We start from the raw sequence: 22807 nt of genomic DNA, 5'->3' as shown, positions 1-22807 counted from the left end.
TGTGTGATCGTAGCCCCACTAACCAGCACACAACCTTTAGGCATCCACAAAACTTGGGCTCGTGTTCAGAAACCCTTTGCTCTCTCACCACGACTATTTCCCAAGGCCACAGGGATGATCAGCTGAGTTTTTATGAGTGTTTATTTTGTTAGTAGTGTAGAAATGTTGCTAATTTACCACCAGAATCGTAAAAACGGCCTTGAAAATCCCTATAGTTTCATCACGACTAATTCCAAAGGCCACAGAGATTATTAACCGGATTTTCAACAATGTTTCTCCGGTTAGTAATGTAGAAATATTGTTCATCTGGACTAGAACCTTATAAACACCCTTATAAACCCGTGTATAGCTTCATTATGACTATTTTCCAAGACCACAGATTAACCAGGCTGTCACGAGTGTTTCTCCTGTTAGTAACGCAGAAATGTTAATTTACCTTCAGAACCGTAGAAGCACCATTAAAAACTCGTGTAACTTCATCAAGACTATTTTCCGAGGTCACAGAGATGATTAACAGAGTGCATTTCTGTTAGTAATGTAGAAATACTGCTCATCTGCACTAGAACCTTAAAAACACCCTTAAAAACCCGTGCCACGTCAACTAGAAACCTTTGGAGAGGAGTGGAGTTGCGTGGCAGAAATTTTTGAGAGTGGTTCTTACTCTCACCATGACCGTCACTGCGTTTTCCTCGTCTTCCTCAGTCCTATCTACATTCTCGCGCGTGATTGGTCGCCATGATTGATAAGCCCCTCCCCCTCTCCCTGCCCAGCCAACCACAGTCCTTGACTTCGGGAGTGGGCGCGGCCATGCCATTTTAAGTGAAATGTATATAATTAGATAGCTGAATGTATAATTGTGTAAATAAATCAATGAATGAATGAAGGTTGCTTGCTAAGACACTTTATTGTTGTTGTTGTTGTTGTTGTTGTTGTTGTTAATGATGTTGTTGTTATTACTGTCATCGTTGTTCCTTTTGTTTGCTAAGTTCTTGTTATTACTATTGAAGTTATTACTCTCTCTCTCTCTCTCTCTCTCTCTCTCTCTCTCTCTCTCTCTCTCTCTCTCTCTCTCTCTCCACCACCACCATCACTACTACTAAGAAATAAACACTTTGTACATGATACGTAAAGCTGTATTGCACGTTCAGTCTATCACGTACCAATGCAGTGATGCCAGATAGACGTGCACACTTTCCCAGACCAGTTCAGCAGATAACAGATAAGATAGTCACACTGTATTTTCCACTACTGCTACTACTACTAGCTTCTCATCTGCAGCAGTAACAGTAGTAGTAGTAGTAGTAGTAGTAGTAGTAGTAGTAGTAGTAGTAGTAGTAGTAATAGTAGTAGTAGTAGTAGTAGTAGTAGTAGTAGTGTATATTTTCAGAACAAAGAAAATTATATGAAAAGGAGGAAGAAGATAAAAAGCAAGTAAACGGAAGAAGAGGAGGAAGAATTAAGGACAGAACAGAATGAGAAAGAAATGTAAAAATGGGAAGACAATAATAATAATAATAATATCAATATGCACACCAAACACACACACACACACACACACCTACACCTCTAGAATCTTCGGAACACACCCTTGTAGCTTAAAATCGAATACAAAATCTTGAAAACATGAGGATGCATTGACAAATCGCCCATCATCCTTGGGACAGTAGTAGTAGAAGGGCGAGGCATGCGTGACACATTTAGCAAAGTACCCCTTATCTAAACACACGAAGTCTGATATACACCCATCACTGCCTACCTTATTGGGGCACGTTATCTGGCAAGTAGTCTCCGCATTACAAGTTCCAGTGCTCGCGTTAAAGTGGTTTCCCGGGGTGCAGCTTGACACGAAGAACGGGAGACCTACTACCCAGCACTCGTAAAATTTCCTACAGTCCAAGGGGTTCAACACAGCGCTCCCTAAGTCCCTGGCGGAGCAATACGGCTGACAGTTACAGCATTTCGTGAGGTCCTCCTGACAGAACGCTCCGTTGAAATAAGGTTTACTGACGCTACATTTCCTGGTGCCTACAGGTTGGGTACTGATACCATTACAGACGTGGTATGTGGTGCAGTCTACCCTATCAGCAATGAGGTAGTGATGGGAGTCAGGGTAACACAGGAAGTGGCACCTCTCTATCCTATCACAGGGGGCCATACAAAAGTGACCAAGCACACATGTCTTATTTTCAGCATCAAATACATGACCGAATGCACATTTAAAAGGCTGCCTGGTGAAGAGCTGATCCCTATTGCACAGATAATATTGTTTACAGTTGCTGGGGTCTGGCAGCCTTGTCCACACGTCCTTGCATCCTGAGCAGTCCACGGTGCAGTAGTCTGTGTTGGTGCATCCGTTCTGGCTGGCTGTATGAACTGCCTGTGTGGGGAAAGATTAGGTTTGGTTAGTTTGGCGTGGTGAGACGAGGTGAGGCTTAGTTTGGTGGTGGTGTTCTTTCTGGTATTGCAAAAGAAGAAAAAGATGAAGTGGTGGTAGTAGTAGTAGTAGTAGTAGTAGTAGTAGTAGTAGTAGTAGTAGTAGTAGTAGTAGTAGTAGTAGTTGTTGTTGTTGTTGTTGTTGTTGTTGTTGTTGTTGTTGTGGTGGTGGTGGTGGTAGTAGTAGTAGTGGAAGTACGAGCAATAGTAGTAGTAGTAGTAGTAGTAGTGGAAGTACGAGTAGTAGTAGTTGTAGTAATAGTAATAGCACTAGTGGGAACAACAACAACAACAAAATAGTAGTAGTAGTAGTAGTAGTAGTAGTAGTAGTAGTAGTAGCAGCAACAGTAGCAGTAACATACAAGAAGAAGAAGAAGAAGAAGAAGAAGAAGAAGAAGAAGAAGAAGAAGAAGAAGAAGAAGAAGAAGAAGAAGAAGAAGAAGAAAAAGAAAAAGAAAAAGAAGGAAAAGAAAAAAAAGAATTAGTACAATAATATCAGGCTACAAAAATATAAGTAAACAAGAAGACAAGTAGTAGTAGTAGTAGTAGTAGTAGTAGTAGTAGTAGTAGTAGTAGTAGTAGTAGAAGTAGTAGTAGTAGTAGTAGTGCTGTTATTATCACTATTTCATTTTGATCTTTAGATAGTAATAGATTAAACACACACACACACACACACACACACACACACACACACACACACACACACACACACACACACACACACACACACGCACACACACACACTTACAAGAAGAAGCAGTGCACACATGACTGTTTGTATTTGTGTGTACATTCCGCCTTATGGATGTACGTCAATTATGTACGTATAATATTCTATGTGCGTAATGACCGTGTACGTACGTCTGTGTGCACTAAATAATCTGTGTACGTATAAATAAAACGCACATGAGATTCTGTTAAGGGTCAGTATTTAAGTGCACACACGTACATACACACGTACACACGACGCGGCCTGCACACACACACTGATGCACACACTTCATTGCAAGCACATATATAAGTACACACACACACACACACACACACACACACACACACACACACACACACGCACACACACACACGTAGACGAAACAAGAAAGAGGAAGTTGGAGAATAAACAGAGAGAGAGAGAGAGAGAGAGAGAGAGAGAGAGAGAGAGAGAGAGAGAGAGAGAGAGAGAGAGAGAGAGAGAGAGAGAGACTTACCAGTTATTTGTTCGTTCGTTCTTCCTCTCTTCTCTTTCCTCTTCCTTTTTTCTCTTCTTCTTCTTCTTCTTCTAATTATTTATGATGTTTTCTTCTTCCTCTTCTTTTCCTGTCTTCCTTTCCTTTCAAAAATTTTAGGCTAGATTCTTTAAACGTTGGGTGTTGCTAAATTTCCAACACCAAGACCCGGAGTTTTAAAATATGGTGTTAGCAATTAATTTTACCAATATATAACTAACTCTTACTTTCTTTAGCTTTTCAGGCCGTGGTGGTAGCGTCAACTGGCTGCCCGTCTCCTACATAACAAACACCTATAATTTTCCAGGATTCATATGCGATTGAAAGGTGTGTTATCGTATGTCAATGTGGTTCTGTGATAAATTAAAGTATTGGTCATTATCGTAAGGCAGAGATTAAAGTTTATAAATGCAGGATTCGGATGCCTTGAGAGTTATGATGCGCTTGTATTGTGTGGACGGATCACTCGCCTCATTAAAGATGTATTTTCATCAGTTTTCCACGGTTTACAGCATCTTCACATGATAACTGCAGCATTGAAGTATCTAAAATGCACAAAACATTAAATTCTAGCTATTATTGGTCAGAAACGTGGTATATATTCGATGTTAAGTGGAAATAGGTAGGTTTATTTTATACAGGGACTGCCACGTGTAAGCCTGGTCGCTTCTTGCAGCTTCCCTTATTTCTTATGTCAAGCCTACAGTCTATCTCTTTTCTCAATTTCTTTCACCCCTTTTTTTTTCCCAGCCACTTGTTCTTCAGCTAGCTTCCTTATTTTCTTCACCCACTTTTTAATTAAAATATAAGAAAAATATATATGTTCTTATGTTAACTAGGCTTTATGAGAGGCTTGGGCTACCTTCACCATTACCTAGTGCATGAAAAAATCGTTTTTATTTTATTGTATACAGCGCATTATACTAAGAAAGTCAATTTTTTTACTGAATCGCCAAACACAAACAATTTAGGCTATGTATTCTAGAGGAGCAGAAGACTTTAGGCTACGTGGTGGCTGGCGAGGTGGTTACTGTTAGCTGGTACGTATAAATATCTCACTAATTTCATTATAAAACCACTGTGATAATATTCTATAGATCTTTCCTGCTGTTATTATTGTTTTAGTTCCATTCTTTCAGTGACATTTGAGTACAGTGTCTGGGTGCTACAGGCAAGCTGGCATTTCACACACAAATTTCGTACACACAAATAAAGGCTGGTTAAATAAATTGCCCTTTTTTCTCAGCATCGCAAATAAATAAATAAATAAATAAGATTAAAACACACGTACCTTACTTTCGCTTCTTCTCTTCCTTCTTCTTCTTCTTCCTCTTCCTCCTCTTCTTCTTTTCCTTTACTTACCATTCATTTATTTTCTATATTTCACTTATCACGTACACAACCACTTCTACAGTTCAAATTTCACTCGTTCTCTCTCTCCTCCTTTCTTCCTTCAATTTCTCTCCATTCCCATCTTCCTCCTCCTTCCCTACCTCCTCCACCTCTTCCCTGACTCCTCTCCTCTTCTCTCCCTCCTCCACGTTCTCCATAAATCAAGAATTCTGCTGGAAAATTGAAAAATACTGAGAAGAAACACCGCTAGCTTGTACACATCCGCCGGCACTGTTATGGCGGGAAACCTTCAACACGGGGTTACATTTAAAGTTTTTGTGTAGGTGATGCACTTTTTGAATTTTTTAAACACGATTATGAAACTATGTATTTTTTGGTTAAAGTTTTTGTGTAGGTGATGCACTTTTTGAATTTTTTTAAACACGATTATGAAACTATGTATTTTTTGGTTAAAGTTTTTGTGTAGGTGATGCACTTTTTGAATTTTTTTAACACGATTATGAAACTGTATTTTTTTGGTTGTCTTTGTTGTTTTGTGGGTTCCTTTAATCATTTGACAGCTAATAATTGTTGCTTGTTAACATTTTAAGCATCGTTGGCTGTACTAGTTTGCATGTACACACACACACGAAGGTATGATTGCCGTTATAAATTGGACATACAATATATTTATGGCTGTATTAAGGAAAAAAAAGTAAAAGAAAAGAGAACTGGCTGGCTTCACCACACGAGCAAGAATAGAAGACAGCCTATTTATTCTCCACTAATAAGACTTACAAGGAAAAGGAAACTCTATTGATAGCATCTGTTGACTATAAAAAAAAAAAAAAAGCCTTTGATTCCATAAAAAATAGAAAAAAATCGTGGGAACTTTAACAAAACACCCACTAATAATTAACATAATTGTAAAAAAAAAAAATTACCAGGAAGTCAAAACTACATTGAAAATAACAAAGACAACAAAAAAAATGACAATTACAAGTGGAATCAGACACAGGTGCACACCCATTTGATACTACAAGAAATGGAAAAAAGAAAAGCATTTAAATTCGACTCTTAACAGCACTACCTTGTTCTGTGCCGCTGAGGACCTACAGATGTTTCAAAGCATTAGTGAAGCCTACGGTAACACCTCAGGACACACTCACTGAAGTCAGCATGGGAAGTGACCTGGAAATGAAGAGAAAAAGCAGATTAGTCACCCACAGTACAGAAAAACAGTACATGAGTACCTACCAGACGACTTCCCGCTGCCCTCCCACAATATGTAAACCAGCCTATCCTGTCCTGTCATCCCCCAAGCCTATTCTGAGAAGTGGAGCATAGATAGACCTGTTCCTCTTCCCACACGCACATCGCCATAAATACTTGCTGTACCAAATATAGAAAAAGAGAAAAGAAAAAAGAATCCTGCATCAATGAAATATCGGAGGACCAAGTTGTGCTGTTGCAAAGGCGAAAGAACCTCTCTACATCTAAATCTGGGCTTATTTTCTTTTTCTCTCAGCTCCAGTGTTATCTAAAAGGACTGTAGCTCAAAAATTAGTTATTAAACAAGTTGTATTATATAGCAAATTGTCTAGCGTTGAGAGAATAAAGATTTCATAGCATCTTTTTTTCGTTTTAATTTATGTGCCTTGAATTATGGTTCTAATATTGTTTATAACGGCATAGTTGAGATGGATGTGACTTTTTGCAGTTTCCCTAGAATTTTTATTATCTCCATTCTAGATGATGAATTTATGAACTGTTTAAACATGATTATGAAACCTGATGCTTGTATTGGCATCACGAGGAATGCTTAAAAACTGAGTGAAAAATTAAGAGTTTCTCATAAGCCCGTACACATTATGTATCATGATGCGCATCGTGTTGAATGGATGTGTTGAAAAAGTCGTTTTTCAACACGAAAGCGCATCACCAACGTGTTGCTGGGTCGGCTCGATTTTCAAATTGCAGCTCAGTGATGCATGACCAGTCAGGGCGACAGGACATCCGGTCACGCTCCGCTCCAGCGCCGATGGCTCTCCAATCTCCACCACCAGACGAGCTCCTGGTGATATGCTGTCCCGAAAGCTGGTGTCCTGCTTACAAATGTAGGGTTCAATTTTTGTCAGCAATTTTGGAAGTCTTGGATTTTCGACCTGTAGCTCCATAAATATTTGATTGAAGCTTCCCTTCAGATGTCGCCGAGAAAGCCATTGCTTACACCACAAGGCTCTACGTTTCTTCCTCCTCAAAAGTTTCATTTTTGCTGCACACAGAGCAACTACACTCCATAGTAGTCTCCTGGCAGATTCCATCATCGGCGTACATCCTCCCCGCATGAAAGTTGAACTGTCACTGAAGAGCTGGCGCCCGAGAAGTTGCCGAGAACAATGTGAGCAGTGATGCAGTACAGTTTGGCCGCTAGTCATTTTTTCAACACCACTACTGCATCACGTGGCTGATACATGATGCATAATGTGTACGAGGCTTAATAACAACAAACACCTCTTGGAATTGATGATTAGACAAGTGCATTGTAGGAAACTGTCTAGTATTGATGGGGAGATGATTTCGTAGCATCTTTTTTCGTTACATTTTCGCTACGTTGTTTAGGATAGTTCTTACTGTCAAGGTTAAGATGAACACGACTCTTTGCATTTTCTCTATTATTTTTATTGTCTCTATTCTGTCTAGATGATGCATTTGTGAACTGTTTAAACATGATTATGGAATATCTGACAACTACTCCTATAATAGTCTGAGAATTCTTAAACTGTTTACTGTATATGATTGGTTACACTTTCTTACGTATAGTGTTAGTTTCTTGTTACAATAATGTCTATGGTCTAATTTAGTCTGAGAATTCTTAAACTGTTTACTATATATGATTGGTTACGCTTTCTTACGTATAGTGTTAGTTTCTTGTTACAATAATGTCTATTTAGTCTGAGAATTCTTAAACTGTTTACTATATATGATTGGTTACACTTTCTTACGTATAGTGTTAGTTTCTTGTTACAATAATGTCTATGGTCTTTGATTTATGTTATGTTTATACGATATTTCAATTAATCTCCGTGTGGTCGCCGTGGTAAAGCATGCGTGGTGGTAAACACATGCCTTGTTGTGCCCCGAGGTTCTCAGACACACGGGCTTTGAATTCTGTCCAAGATCCAATTATTTTCTCCGTTTCTACTTTTCCCCGGTGTTATTAAGGCTAGAACAGAGTCTCTTCCAATGGCAGGCTTGGTTTTGATATTTGGAACCGTTACCCCGAGTGGATCCTGGCCAGAATTCGCCGCGCGCCTGAGGTGCCTCTAATATAGTGTAGACATGCTTAAACTGTATACGATAAACATCTTTGGCAGCAGCTTCACCGTTTCACCGCTTTTACAGTGTGGACATGATTGAACTGCATACGATATACTTTTTAGGCAGAATCTTCACTTTTTAGGCAGAATCTTCACCATTTTCATAGCTTCACCACTTTCATAGTGTGGACATGATTGAACTGCATACAATACACATCTTTGGCAGGAGCTTCGCCACAGAATAACATGCACCTACTGGGGGATCGAACATGGGACCTTCCGCCTCCCAGTCAGGAGCGCTATCCGTTACGCCACGATAGCGCACGGAAATTCGATCACAGTGTTGAAGCAAAGGTAACATGATTATGAAACTATGATTTTATTGATTCTTGGTGTCTTCTGGATTAGGCCTGGAGCACACGACCGATTTTGTGTTCGCCAGGCTGAGGTCAACACATTGAAGCATATATTTTAAACAACTGTGTCTTGACTGCCCCGCACCACAGAGTCGCCCGTGTGTGTGTGGGCACGCGCCACTGTGGCACACCCTCCACGCCTTGGCTTCTGCAGCTTTATTTGTGTAGTCACTCCCGCGTACGTCTCATGTTGCTGCCCCATCTTCAGTTTTAATAATGAATCGATCCGTAGCCAGTGTATCCATGGTATTGGTGTACATGAGATGTGTGAGGAGTCAGGCAGAGCTAGACGCATCGTGATGTCCAGCCGCTTAGCGTGCGGTGTGACGGCAAGTGTCTGTTTTGGAAGGGAATGGATTTTGGCGTGGAACAAGGACACGAGGCGTTGCTTTAGAGGTCTGTGTGGCTTTGTCAGCACAGCAGGTACGTGATGGTGTGTTTCAGCGTGAAGATATTGTTGGCCAAAGTGTTTGATGTTAATGAAATGTAGGGAGCGGGAGAGAGGATGATTAGAGTGCGCCATGAGTGTGTTGCACGAGTTTCACGGTGATCATTGAGAACCGTAGCCTCAGCCGTCTTCTGCAGTGTGTGCCTGTCTGCTGGAGGAGTGGTGTCGTGTGTGGCCACCCTGAGCCCTATCAGTCTGTGGTGACAAGAGAGAGGCGCCTGTCATCACTGGCAGCAGGGGACACAAGCGTTTGTGTCAACGAGACTTACCCGTCGTGTCCCTCAGCTGGAAGTTTTATTTAGTTATTTCTTTTTGTTGTGAGTTTACACGAGTTGTGTATTGATTTATTTTGATATCCATTAAAGTGTTATTTGTATGTTTTATGTTTGTTTAACCTGGCAGGAGATTTGTTGTACTTTTCACTCCAGTGGTGAGGTTAAGGTGAGCCCAGGCTGGCTGGCTGGCTGGTGCGCAGCTGCTACTTCGTTACAGATGTAAAGAAGAAAATGAGGTCACTCCTCAGCGTTTGGTGCGTGCCTGCCCGCAGCGTGCCGTCAAGTGTTCCTTGTTCAGCCACAGTCGTTCGCGTGCGCGGGTCCTCCACACAAAGTCGCGCCACGCTGCGGCGGGGCGGGGTTGAGCCACAGCTTGCCACAGTCGCTTGCCACAGACGCTCGTGTGCGCGGGACGGCCTCTAAACAATGCAAACTTATGGAGAGCCACATCCCCGCCACCACGTGAGAGTCGCTGGTGTGCCCCCGGCCTTGAGGCAGAGGTGAGGCGACAGTGACAGGGAAGCGCTTGAGGGGACAATGTGGTGCAGCCAGTCTGGTGGGAAACAAGGTGGTGATGCCCACACCTTCAAGATGAGTGATTGTGTCAGTGTGGAGATGCTTGTACTGTTCACGCTGTACATCATCGCCATGAGCCTCACCAGAGAATAAAAGCTGACAACAGAGAATCGAACCACACGACTTTCAGCTTGGCAGTCCCCCGTGCCAGCCATCACAGTCCCCCGTGCCAGTCATCACAGTCCCCCGTGCCAGCCATCACAGTCCCCCGTGCCAGCCATCACAGTCCCCCGTGCCAGCCATCACGCCTTGTTGCGTCACCATTGCTTGTCTCAGCTTTGGAGAAAAGATGAAAGTGAAAGCGCTGATAAATGATAAGCCCAACACTAACCAACCACAACATTTTGCCATTGAGAGAGAGAGAGAGAGAGAGAGAGAGAGAGAGAGAGAGAGAGAGAGAGAGATTAATGACTTACACAAGCAAACAGTAATCAGATTATTGAAATACATAACTCCTTGCGACCTCATGATTAATATACACAGTAATTCCTCAAAACCTTAGAAAATTCAGCAAAAATACATTGTCGGAGTGAGGCTGTCTGGAGCACTGGGCGGCGAGGCAACCAGGAACTCTTCTAATTTCGTCACTTTTTTTTTTATTTTATTTTTTTTACTAGAATATCTGAATGTCTCAGTAGTTCGGCTCCCCCTCTTTGCCTGAGTGCATGTTGGCCTCCCCTACAGTCATTCAACGGCTGCCATCATTGTCCCTTACTCCATCACTGCAAAATTTAATAATATACGTAGCTGTTTAGCCTAATCTGCCTCCACCTTACTGCAAGAAGAGCGAATACTATGATACGTTCTATAAATAATAATAATAATAATAATAATAATAATAATGATAATAATAAATACATACATAAAAAAAAAGATGAATTTAATAGAATCTCATATTTGATTGATATTTTTTTTTTCTTTTCATATATACAAGAGAACCAGACTAAGAAAAAAAAAAAAAACAATGAAAAGAAATAAATAGAAAAAAAAAAAATTATCTACCAAATGCATGTAAATATATTGGTACTCGTCTCCGCGGGCTCCCAATTATAAAGAAAATATAGAAAAGAAAAATAATAATAATCTTTGCAGTATGTTAATGCATATTGAGTTTATCTGGCCACCAATAAGCAGTGACAAGGACATAATAACATAAATAAGGCCTACACGTGGCAGCCCGTTTGAAATATATCTGCGTACCATCCCCTTTCTTAAATCTAACCTTCTCTTAAAGCTCCCCAGTAACTTAGGAGTCTGTTACGGTTAAAAGAATATTCTGTTACCTTAAATTAATAGGATAGAGAAACACAGCATATGACTTAACCCAAAAAACATTATTTAAACAGGACAGCTTTTAAAATAAACTCGGAAACGTCAGTCATTTTCCTGAAACGAAATATTGCCGACATCTTCCCGAAATGAAAAGAATAATGGAAAATCTATAATTTCTGCCTTATATCTTAATGTTAATTTATGATAGTTTATACAAATATATATATATAGCCAGTTTTTTTTTATCTGCTATGAATATACATTTAATATCCGGTGAAATAACTGTATTTTCTATTTTTTTCTGAATAATGACGAGAATATTGAACTTAATCCTAACAACTTGAATAATTGGTAGTAATTCGAATTTCTCTTGCCTTCGTGGATTTTAAGGTGAATTATTGTACTTGGGAACAAAAAAATAATAATAATAACATGGAAGAACAACGATGATAACTAAAATTTCTCAAACCTTCATACAATTTTGAAACCAATTATTGTACTTCTACGAAAACATCAATAAATCTGCAAGAAAAATAGTCATAAAAAAAAAAGGAAACAAGCAGTAATAAAAAACAAATTTCAAAACATCGTACCTTTTCACGCCCTGATTATTGTACTTATAAAAAATAAAAAGAAAAAAAGAAAATAAACGAGAAAATATAAAAAAATAAATAAATAAAACAAATTAAATCATATGTATTTCAGGTCTAGTCTATACATGGGATGCTCTGAAGTGTATGTATGTATGTATGTATGTATACTTTGCATAAGAGCTATTAATGCATAAATATACATATAATTCTATCCCTATCATCTTTTATATCACCTTTTAGAGAGAGAGAGAGAGAGAGAGAGAGAGAGAGAGAGAGAGAGAGAGAGAGAGAGAGAGAGAGAGCTTTTATTACATCAACTATTTTAATTATCTGAAAAAAAATAAAAAATAAAAAAAAATAATAATAATAGTAATTTTAATAATGTACACGTCATGTATGTGCGTATTACACACACACACACACACACACACACACACACACACACACACACACACACAATAATGATAATGGTAATAAAATAATAATCACGAAAATAAGAGAGAGAGAGAGAGAGAGAGAGAGAGAGAGAGAGAGAGAGAGAGAGAGAGAGAGAGAGAGAGAGAGAGAGAGAGAGAGAGAGAGAGAGAGAGAGAGAGAGAGAGAGAATAACAAAAACAAATAAAAAAAATAACAAAACAAACAAAAAAAAGAAAACAAAAGAAAAACAAATTTAAAAAGCTATGAAAACTCTCTCTCTCTTTCTTTCTCTGACACATCCAAACACCTCCCCATCTCACACTCTCTCTCTCTCTCTCAAACACCCAGACTCCCTCCACCTCCCTGTCTCTACCCTAGTACCACACACCCTCCTCCCCAAACACACACACACAGACGCACACACACACAAACTAAAGAGTGAAATTATGCGTAAAATCGTATTCAATAGTTGGTATAACTGCCTGCATGAACTTCAAGAACACAATGAGGTACAGATGGATGCCAAGTTCTCCACCACCCTCCAGCACTGTCTCACATATCTTCTTCATTGTCTCTGCGTGTCTGTGGGGAGAAATAAGGGGAGGTTAGGTTAGGTTAGGTTAGGTTAGGTTAGGTTAGGTTAGTCTGTGGTGCTTTGGTTAGGTTAGGTTAGGTTAGTCTGGGTTAGGTTAGGTTAGGTTAGGTTAGGTTAGGTTAGTCTGGGGGTGCTTTGGTTAGGTTAGGTTAGGTTAGGTTAGGTTTGGTTAGGTTAGGTTAGGTTAGGTTAGGTTTGGTTAGGTTTGGTTAGGTTAGGTTAGGTTAGGTTTGGTTTGGTTAGGTTAGGTTAGGTTAGGTTAGGTTAGGTTAGTCTGGGGTGCTTTGGTTAGGTTAGGTTAGGTTAGCTTAGGTTAGGTTAGGTTAGTCTGGGGTGCTTTGGTTAGGTTAGGTTAGGTTAGGTTAGGTTAGGTTAGTCTGGGGTGCTTTGGTTAGGTTAGGTTAGGTTAGAGGTTAGGTTAGGTTAGGTTAGTCTGGGGTGCTTTGGTTAGGTTAGGTTAGGTTAGGTTAGGTTAGGTTAGTCTGGGGTGCTTTGGGCTATGTGGAACGAGGTTAATGTGAAGGAAATTAGCTCGCTCGCACGTTCGCACGCACGCACGCACGCACGCACGCACGCACGCACGCACGCACGCACGCATACACACATGAATGCAAGGAAGATAAAGGTTCGGAAAGAGGGGAATGTCAATAAATGTGCCGGAAATGCCATATTAACTGAAGGAATGTTTAAATGTAGATGAAAAAAGTGAAAAAAAATACTAAAAAATGCAGGAAAATTAGAAAAAATACCTAAAAAATACAGAAAAAATAGAAAAATACTTAAAAAAAAAACAAAAAAAAAAAGAAAACAAAAAATAAATAATAATAACAATAACATATAAAACAATTGTAAACTTTTCTCACCACTACTACCACTACCACTACTACTACTACTACTACTACTACACACACCTGCAGGGATGAACAGAAGCCATAGGGGGTCCAGACAGGTTCGAGTGTGCCTCCATTGTAACCGTCTTGTTGGCATGATCTTGACTAAAATCTTCATACATCTCCTCTACACTCAAGGGCTGCCGGTTCTGTAGTAGTAGTAGTAGTAGTAGTAGTAGTAGTAGTAGTAGTAGTAGTAGTAGTAGTAGTAGTAGTGATTTTACGTAAGGAAATATATTTAAACATTGTAAATATTTTCAATTTCAATATGTAAATGCTCTCTCTCTCTCTCTCTCTCTCTCTCTCTCTCTCTCTCTCTCTCTCTCTCTCTCTCTCTCTCTCTCTCTCTCTCTCCTTCTCTCTCTCTCATAACAAAAACAAGAATGAAAAGAAAAGACTTGAAAAACACACACACACACACACACTACCTCTCTCTCTCTCTCTTTCTCTCTCTCACACACACACACACACATACACAATGCCCCACCCTCTCTCTCTCTCTCTCTCTCTCACACACACACATACATACACACTGCCCCACCCTCTCTCTCTCTCTCTCTCTCTCACACACACACACACACACTGCCCCACCCCACCCTCTCTCTCTCTCTCTCTCTCTCTCTCTCTCTCTCTCTCTCTCTCTCTCTCTCTCTCTCACCTCATCATAACCAGTTAGCCACAGTCTTGGTGTCTGGTAATATTTATCATAGGTGATGTGTAAATCGTATGTACGGGTCTGAAGGATCTCTCCCCCTCCCCCACCCCCACACCAACCCCAGCTGCAGCGGCGGCGGGTGGCGGTGGTCGGAGGTGGTGGTGGTGGTGGTTGCACTGCACTCTGTGGGGGTAAAGGAGGGTTAGTGGTGGTGATGGTGGTGGGTAGGAGGAGAGGAGGAGGAGGAGGAGGGAGGGAGAGGAGAGGAGGAGGGAGGAGGAGGAGGAGGAGGAGGAGGAGGAGGAGGAGGAGGAGGAGGAGGAGGAGGAGGAAAGAATGAGAAATAAGAAAAGAGGACGAGGAATAGAAGAGAAGAAGAAGAAGAGAAGAAGAAGAAGAAAGAAGAAGAAGAAGAAGAAGAAGAAGAAGAAGAAGAAGAAGAAGAAGAATGAAGAAGAAGAAGAAGAGGAAGAAAGCAAGTAGTAGTAGTAGTAGTAGCAGTAGTAGTAGGTTAGGTTAGGTTAAGTTAACAACAACAACAACAACAACAACAACAACAACAACAACAACAACAACAACAACAACAACAACAACAACTCACCGGGTCGTCTTGTTCCAGCATCCCTGACTCTTCAAATTCCTCCATGTCTGCGGCCTCCTCATCATCTTCATCATCATCGTCATCATCATCATCACCAACATCATTACTTTTCTCTTCTCTCTGTGTGAATTAAATAGATAGATAGAGAGATAGATAGATAGATAAATTGATGTTTCCTTTTCTCATTTCTCTCACCACTGTTCTGTCCACCTCCCCAGTGCAAGAGTTAACCAGTATTCTCAGTCTTTCACCCACTATTCTGTCCACCTCCCCAGTGCAAGAGTTAACCAGTATTCTCAGTCTTTCACCACTATTCTGTCCACCTCCCTAGTGCACGAGTTAACCAGTATTCTCAGTCTTTCACCACTATTCTACCCACCTCCCCAGTGCAAGAGTTAACCAGTATTCTCAGTCTTTCAACCACTATTCTGTCCACCTCCCTAGTGCAAGAGTTAACTAGGAAGAAGAAGAAGAAGGAGAAGAAGAAGAAGAAGAAGAAGGAGGAGGAGGAGGAGGAGAAAGAGGAGGAGGAAGAGGAAGATGCTAAAATAATGTTAAACCACCCTCTCTTCCTCGTACATCTTCCTCTTTCCCTCCTCCTCCTGCTCTTCCCTTTCCTCCCCGACCTTCCCCTCCCCTGCCCACACCCTTCCCGCACCCCCCCACACCCACACGCACCCCCTCCCCCCCTTACCTTGTCCTCCAGAGGCCATATCTGCAACTTTTTCTTCAAGCAAGGCTGAATCGCTGAAGTGATGAGTGTCCACCCAGGCCTCCGTCCGGGTCACCCTCGCTCTCTAACACAAGCTCCTGTTCGCGGTGGTACTCTATCTACGGGGCGGGAGAGAGGGAGTGGTAGTGGTGGTGGTGGTGGTGGTGGTGGTAGTGGTGGTGGTGGTGGTGTGTTTGTGTGAATGTGTGTGTGTGTGTGTGTTTTTTCTCTCTCTCTCTCTCTCTCTCTCTCTCTCTCTCTCTCTCCATTTCTCTCTTGTTCTCATTCACACACACAAAAACACTGCTCTCTCTCTCTCTCTCTCTCTCTCTCTCTCTCTCTCTCTCTCTCTCTCTCTCTCTCTCTCTCTCTCTCTCTCTCTCTCTCAGACAAACACACAAACACACATTTTCTTCCTCTCTCTATCCAAAACACCTCTCTCTCTCTCTCTTTCTCTCTCTCTCACAGACAAACACACATTTTCTTCCTCTCTCTATCCAAAACACCCCTCTCTCTCTCTCTCTCTCTCTCTCTACCCACCCAAATAAACACCCACCCAGACACACAGACACACAGACACCCTCTCCCTCTCTCTCTTTCTCTCTCTCTCTCCCTCTCCCTCTCACCTGCTTGCACCTTTTGAAGCAGGGAACATTGCGAGTGATTAAAAATTGCTTGTCTGGTGGTAGGTATTGTTTAATCTTGGCTGTGTCCCCTTGAGCCCAGCACCAGGTAGGGCAGTGGTGGACTAGATGGTCACCAGCTGCTACAAATTCCTCTGGGGTCAGCACGCCTGTCTCCTTGAACCGCGACTCCTGTAGGGGTAAAATGTCGGTTTTGGTGAAGTTTTGGTGTGTTTATGGTGTGTTTATGGGGTGTTTTTGGGTGGTTTTGGGTGTTTAGGGGTGTTTTTGGGTGTTTTTTGGGTGTTTTTGTGTGTTTTCGTGTGTTTTGGTGTGTTTTTGGGGTGTTTTTGGGTGTTTATGGGGTGTTTTTGGGTGTTTTTGGTGTGTTTTTGGGTGTTTTTGGGTGTTTTTGGGTGTTTAGGGGTGTTTTTGGGTGTTTTTGGGTGTTTTGGGGTGTTTTTGGTGTGTTTATGGGGTGTTTTTGGGTGTTTTGGGGTGTTTTTGGTGTTTTTGGGTGTTTTGCTGTGTTTTGGGGTGTTTTTGGTGTGTTTTTGGGGTGCTTTTGGGTGTTTTTGGGTGTTTTGGTGTGTTTTTGGGGTGTTTTGGTGTTTTTGGATGGTGTGTTTTGGGTGTTTTTGGGTGTTTTGGGTGTTTTTGGGTGTTTTTGGTGTGTTTTTGGGTGTCTAGGGGTGTTTTTGGTGTGTTTTGGGGTGTTTTTGGGTGTTTTGGGGATGTTTTGATGTGTTTTTGGGTGTTTTTTGGTGTTTTGGTGTGTTTTTGGGTGTTTTGGGGTGTTTTGGTGTGTTTTGATGTGTTTTTGAGTGTTTTTTGGGTGTTTTTGGGTGTTTTTGGTGTGTTTTTGGGTGTTTTTGGTGTTTTTGGGTGTTTTGGTGTGTTTTTGGGGTGTTTTTGGTGTGTTTTGGTGTTTTTGGTGTGTTTTTGTGTGTTTTTGGTGTGTTTTGCTGTGTTTTGGGGTATTTTTGGGTGTTTTGAGGTGTTTTGAGGTGTTTTTGGGTGTTTAGGGGTGTTTTTGGGTGTTTTGGTGTGTTTTTGGGTGTTTTGGGTATGTTTTGGGTGTGTTTTGGGGTGTTAGGTTAAGTTAGGTTTGGTTTGGGTGGATTTAAGTCTGTCTTGGGTTGGTTTAAGAGTGTTGTAAGGGTACTTAAGTATGTTTGGATGTGTCTGGGTGTGTCTGGGTGTGTTTGGGTGAGTTTGGGTGTGTTTTAAGTGCATTTGGTTAGCTTTGGTTAGGTTTGTGTGTGTTTTTGGGTGTTTGGGTGTGTTTCAGGATGTTTTAGAGGTGTTTGGTTAAGTTAGGGTGTGTGTGGGTGTGTTTCAGGGTGTTTGGTTAAGTTAGGGTGTGTTAGGGTGTGTTTCAGGGTGTTTTAAAGGTGTTTGGTTAAGTTAGGGTGTGTTTGTCGTTTTAAAGGTTATTTGGTGGTTTGGGTGTGTTTAAGTGTGTTTCAAGATGTTTTTTAGGGTGTTTTAGTGAGTTTTTTGTACGTTTTAAAGGTTATTTCGTGGTTTGGGTGTGTTTAAGTGTATTTTAAGGTGTTTTTTAGGTGTTTTTGGGAAGTTTTAGTGAGTTTTTTGGCGTTTTAAAGGTTATTTCGTGTTTTGGGTGTGTTTAAGTGTATATTAAGGTGTTTTTTAGGTGTTTTAGTGAGTTCTTTGACGTTTTTAGTGTTATTTCGTGGTTTGGGTGTGTTTAAGTGTGTTTTAAGGTCTTTTTTAGGTGTTTTAGTGAGTTTTTTGACGTTTTTAGTGTTATTTAGTGTTTTGGGTGTGTTTTGGAGTGTTTTAGGTTGTTAGGTTAGAATTGGTTGAGTTTTTCTTTTATCCGTTTATAATTACACAAAATAATGATAACGGACGAGGATATAAATGTATGTAATTGATATTTTGAACAGTGTAACACAAAATAATTAGGTGTAACTGGGAGAAGGTAATTACCACAGACATTGGTGGCAAAACAACGCAAATAAGGAAATATGTAACAGAAATAATAATAATAATAATAATAATAATAATAACAATAACAACAAACATTATATAGATAAATAAATAGAAAATAATAAAAAAAAATAACAGAGAGAGAGAGAGAGAGAGAGAGAGAGAGAGAGAGAGAGAGAGAGAGAGAGAGAGAGAGAGAGAAACACACCCACTTACTTTCAATATGGGCGTCAGATATTCAGCTACTCCAAGAGCCTTTCCTTTTACTGTGTTTATCACGTTCTGCATGGCGCCTGTGTGCTGCGCGGCGCTCCACTTAGAGGTGAGGGACTGACCTAGCTGCTCTCAGGGTCACGAGGTCATGCGAGGTCACGGGGAGGAGATATGATGAAAGTGTTCTGGGTCACGCCTCTCTCTCAATCTTGGGTCTTCTTCCTCCTCCTCTTGTGGCGGCTCATTCAATAACATGGAGAGATACGGGGTTAAATATTTACTTGTTATTTTGTTTTTGTTGTTTTTGTGTGTTTTTTGGTGTTTTTGTAGCTTTTATTGTTATGTTTGTTTTTTTGAAGTTATGGTTTCCCCAAAATTTTGATAAATTTATATATTTTTAGACTGAATCGCAGAAAAATAAATTAAATAAAACAAAATCAGATTACTATTTCAACATTACAGTAGATCAAAAAGCGTGAACAATTCTATCAAACATAAATATATAATCCAAAATTCCTTTAAACATCCAAAAACCGAGAAAAATTTACATTATTTTCTAACCCAATCGCAAACCACAAAATACAAAAACAACACCAACAAACCAATTCAACACCACAACCCATTAAAAAACACCCAAAAATAAAACAAAACCCAAATATAAACCCCAAACACCTCTTAAATACCCCAAACCTAAGAAAAAAATATATTTCTATGACGTCACGATCAGGTGTAAACATTAGGGCTGGGAAGGATGTCAGGGCGGGGAGGTTCTGGGCGCCCAAAGTTTTCTATTGAGGACGCCTTTGAGGAAGACGCTGAGGATGTGGTGACCATGTACGGGGCGACAACGGAGCGCTCCCCACTGAGACACGACGTGGGGAGAGGCGGGGAGAGCAGGGGAGAAGAAATTCAACCCCACTCTCTCCTGACTGTTCCTGATGTTGATGTGAGGAAATTTCTCTATTTTATGACTATTTCTTTTGTTTTTATTTATTTATTTTTTTGTTTTTATGCTATTTTTTAGGGTTATAAGGTGTTTGGCTTGTATGTCTGTTAGGGTGAACGAACTAACGAACGAACAAGGCAGGTTCAAGGAGATTTTGGGTCCCGTAGTGTGTTTCTGGGTGTTTTTGGGTGTTTTGAGGGTGCTTTTTAATTTTTTGGGTGTTTTGGGGTGTTTTTAAGATTTTTTGGGGTGTTTTTTGGGTGTTTTTTTGGTGTTTTTGGGGTGTTTGGGAGTGTTTTAGGAATGTTTTTGTGGGTGTAATTAAATTTTGTCATTGCTACTACTACTACAACTACTACTACTATTATTACTACTACAACAACGACAACAACAACTACCACTACTACAACAACGACAAGAACAGTGACGGCAGACCCAAACAAAACAAACAAAACAAAACAAACAAACAAACAGACAAACTCTAAAATAACCTAACCTAACCTAACCTAACCTCAATTATTTATCTCTTCCCCCCTGCCCCCTGCCCCCTGCCCCCCGTCCCCCCCACAGGCTATCTCCAGGGACAGTGACTCTCTTATACCCGGGGAAGGTGGTGGTGGTGGTGGTGGCGGTGGTGGTGGTGGTGGTGGTTTCTCACCGGCTTCCCAGTGGTGGTTCAGACATCCTAAAGTGAGGGAGAAGTGGAGGGTGGTGGCTGCTGCTTTTGTCTTGCTGCTGGTCGGCCTGGGTGAGTGTGTGTGTGTGTGTGTGTGTGTGTGTGTGTGTGTGTGTGTGTGTGTGTGTTTAAATTTGTTTGTTTTTTCTTGGTTTTTTCTTATTTTTTGCTATTTTTCTCCTTCTTTTTCTTGTTCTGTGTTTGTTTGTGTGTTTGTGTGTGTGTTTTGTTTAAATTTTTTTTTTTTCTTAGTTTTTCTTATTTTTTGCTGTTTTTCTCCTTCTTTTTCTTGTTCTGCGTTTGTTTGTGTGTTTGTGTGTGTGTGTTTTGTTTAAATTTGTTGGTTTTTTCTTGGCTTTCTCTTATTTTTTGCTGTTTTTCTCCTTCTTTTTCTTGTTCTGCGTTTGTTTGTGTGTTTGTGTGTGTGTGTGTGTGTTTTGTTTAAATTTGTTTGTTTTTTTCTTGGTTTTCTCTTATTTTTTGCTGTTTTTCTCCTTCTTTTTCTTGTTCTGCGTTTGTTTGTGTGTTTGTGTGTGTGTGTGTGTGTGTGTGTGTGTGTGTGTGTGTGTGTGTTTTGTTTAAATTTGTTTGTTTTTTTCTTGGTTTTTCTTATTTTTTGCTGTTTTTCTCCTTCTTTTTCTTGTTCTGCGTTTGTTTGTGTGTTTGTGTGTGTGTGTGTGTGTGTTTTGTTTAAATTTGTTTGTTTTTTTCTTGGTTTTTCTTATTTTTTGCTGTTTTTCTCCTTCTTTTTCTTGTTCTGCGTTTGTTTGTGTGTTTGTGTGTGTGTGTGTGTGTGTTTTGTTTAAATTTGTTGGTTTTTTTCTTGGTTTTCTCTTATTTTTTGCTGTTTTTCTCCTTCTTTTTCTTGTTCTGCGTTTGTTTGTGTGTTTGTGTGTGTGTTTGTTGTCTTTCTTCTTCTTCTTCTTCTTCTTCTTCTTCTTCTTCTTCTTCTTCTTCTTCTTCTTCTTCTTTCTCTTTCTTCTTGTGTGTGTGTGTGTGTGTGTGTGTGTGTGTGTGTGTGTGTGTGTGTGTTTGTTTGTTTGTTTGTGTGTTTGCATGTTTATTTAATCTCTCTCTCTCTCTCTCTCTCTCTCTCTCTCTCTCTCTCTCTCTCTCTCTCTCTCTCTCTCTCTCTCTCTCTCTCTCTCTCTCTCTCTCTCTCTCTCTCTCTCTCTCTCTCTCTTCCTTCCTTTATTAATTTCTCTCCCTTCTATCTTAAACCTCTCTTTCCTTCTTTCCTTCCTTCTCTATCTGTCTCTCTTCCTCCCACACCCTAACACACACACCCTAACACACACACCCTAACACACCCGAACACACCCCGAACACACCCCGAACACACCCCTATCACACCCGAACACACCCTAAGACTCTCTCTCTCTCCCCCACAGTTCTCCTGATAGTGGGGGTGACTGTGGAAGCTGTGCCACTTGAAAATATAAGTGGATCTGTTTTTATCATTGCTGGACTCATCTGCTTCATCCCCGGGGCTTACCATGTGGTCTATGTATTGTTAGCAGTGTGGGGCAGGCGAGGATATGACTTCTACAACCTTCCTCTGTTTAATTAAGGTGTGTTTGCGGTGTTTTGCGGTGTTTTTGGGGTGTTTTCGGAAAGGATTGTGTGTCTTTGTGGTCGGAATGTGTGTGTTTTGGGTGTTTTTTGTGGGTTTTACGTGTGTTTGGGTGTGTTTGGGATGTTTAATTAAAGGGTTTGGGTGTGTGGTAATGTTTCGAGTGTGTTTCGAGTGTGTTTTTGAGTGTTTTCTGGGGTTTTGGAAGGAAAGAGTGTGGTTTTTTTTTTGCTGTCTCTCTGTGTGTGTGTGTGTGTGTGTGTGTGTGTTCATTCGTTTGTCTTTCTGTTCATTCGTCCGTTCGTTCGTTCGTTCGTTCGTTCGTTCGTTCGTTCGTGTGTGCCAACCTAACATGTATTCACAACTTAAGCTCAAAAAAAGAAAAAAAAGTAAAAAAATAAAGTAATAATAATAATAATAATAATAATAATAATAATAATAATAATAATAATAATAATGATATATATAAAACATATCTTAACTGGAAGTGGTATTGTGTGTGTGTGTGTGTGTGTGTGTGTGTGTGTGTGTGTGTGTGTGTGTGTGTGTGTGTGTGTGTGTGTATAACTTGTATTAAAGGAGGGAGGGTATGATGAGAAATAATGGAGGAGGAGGAGGAGGAGGAGGAGGAGAAGAAGAAGAAGAAGAAGAAGAAGAAGAAGAAGAAGAAGAAGAAAGATAAATAGATAGAGGAGGAGGAGGAGGAGGAGGAGGAGGAAGAAGAAAAAGAAGAGGAAGAAGTTTGTGTATATATTTATGTGTGTGTGTGTGTACGTGTGTGTGTGTGTGTGTGTGTGTGTGTGTGTGCGTGCGTCTATACTAATACTCATAATATATGTACGTATATATATATATATATGCTCATGTGTATTTTTAAAAGTCTACATATGTACGTGTGTGTGTGTGTGTGTGTGTGTGTGTGTGTGTGTGTGTGTGTGTGTGTGTTTGTTTTCTCTATGTACAAATTATTAGGCCAGTATTATTATTATTATTATTATTATTATTATTATTATTATTATTATTATTATTATTATTATTATTATTATTAGTGATTCAAAA

At 40.4% G+C, this 22807-nt stretch overlaps 2 protein-coding genes across 2 annotated transcripts; one reads left to right on the top strand and one right to left on the bottom strand.

Moving 5' to 3' along the window:
* Positions 1-14554: 14554 nt before the first annotated feature.
* On the bottom strand, positions 14555-18807 carry LOC135096075 (ubiquitin-like-conjugating enzyme ATG3). The gene is given in 6 exon segments (XM_063997308.1): positions 14555-14631; positions 15050-15169; positions 15744-15819; positions 15821-15880; positions 16388-16576; positions 18557-18807. Coding segments are annotated over 5 exon segments (414 nt in total). The 5' UTR covers positions 18629-18807; the 3' UTR covers positions 14555-14631; positions 15050-15152.
* Positions 18808-19286: 479 nt separating this feature from the next.
* LOC135095891 (transmembrane protein 134-like) lies at positions 19287-22205 on the top strand. Its single transcript, XM_063997034.1, has 3 exons — positions 19287-19499; positions 20070-20247; positions 21567-22205. Exons 1-3 carry the CDS (start codon positions 19305-19307, stop codon positions 21743-21745), a joined length of 552 nt encoding a protein of 183 aa, XP_063853104.1. The 5' UTR covers positions 19287-19304; the 3' UTR covers positions 21746-22205.
* Positions 22206-22807: the final 602 nt, after the last annotated feature.

The sequence above is a fragment of the Scylla paramamosain genome, unplaced genomic scaffold (genome assembly GCF_035594125.1).
Source record: "Scylla paramamosain isolate STU-SP2022 unplaced genomic scaffold, ASM3559412v1 Contig2, whole genome shotgun sequence".
In the NCBI taxonomy this organism is placed as follows: domain Eukaryota; kingdom Metazoa; phylum Arthropoda; class Malacostraca; order Decapoda; family Portunidae; genus Scylla; species Scylla paramamosain.
This window is presented reverse-complemented; position numbering and strand designations above follow the sequence as displayed.

What these genes read in the sequence shown, in the direction of transcription:
- LOC135095891 (XM_063997034.1), top strand. Translation starts at nt 19,305, where the DNA reads ATGTCAGGGCGGGGAGGTTCTGGGCGCCCAAAGTTTTCTATTGAGGAC. An exon ending in TGACTGTTCCTGATGTTGAT is followed by an intron (nt 19,500 to 20,069) that starts GTGAGGAAATTT and finishes TCCCCCCCACAG; the next exon opens with GCTATCTCCAGGGACAGTGA. An exon ending in CTTGCTGCTGGTCGGCCTGG is followed by an intron (nt 20,248 to 21,566) that starts GTGAGTGTGTGT and finishes TCTCCCCCACAG; the next exon opens with TTCTCCTGATAGTGGGGGTG.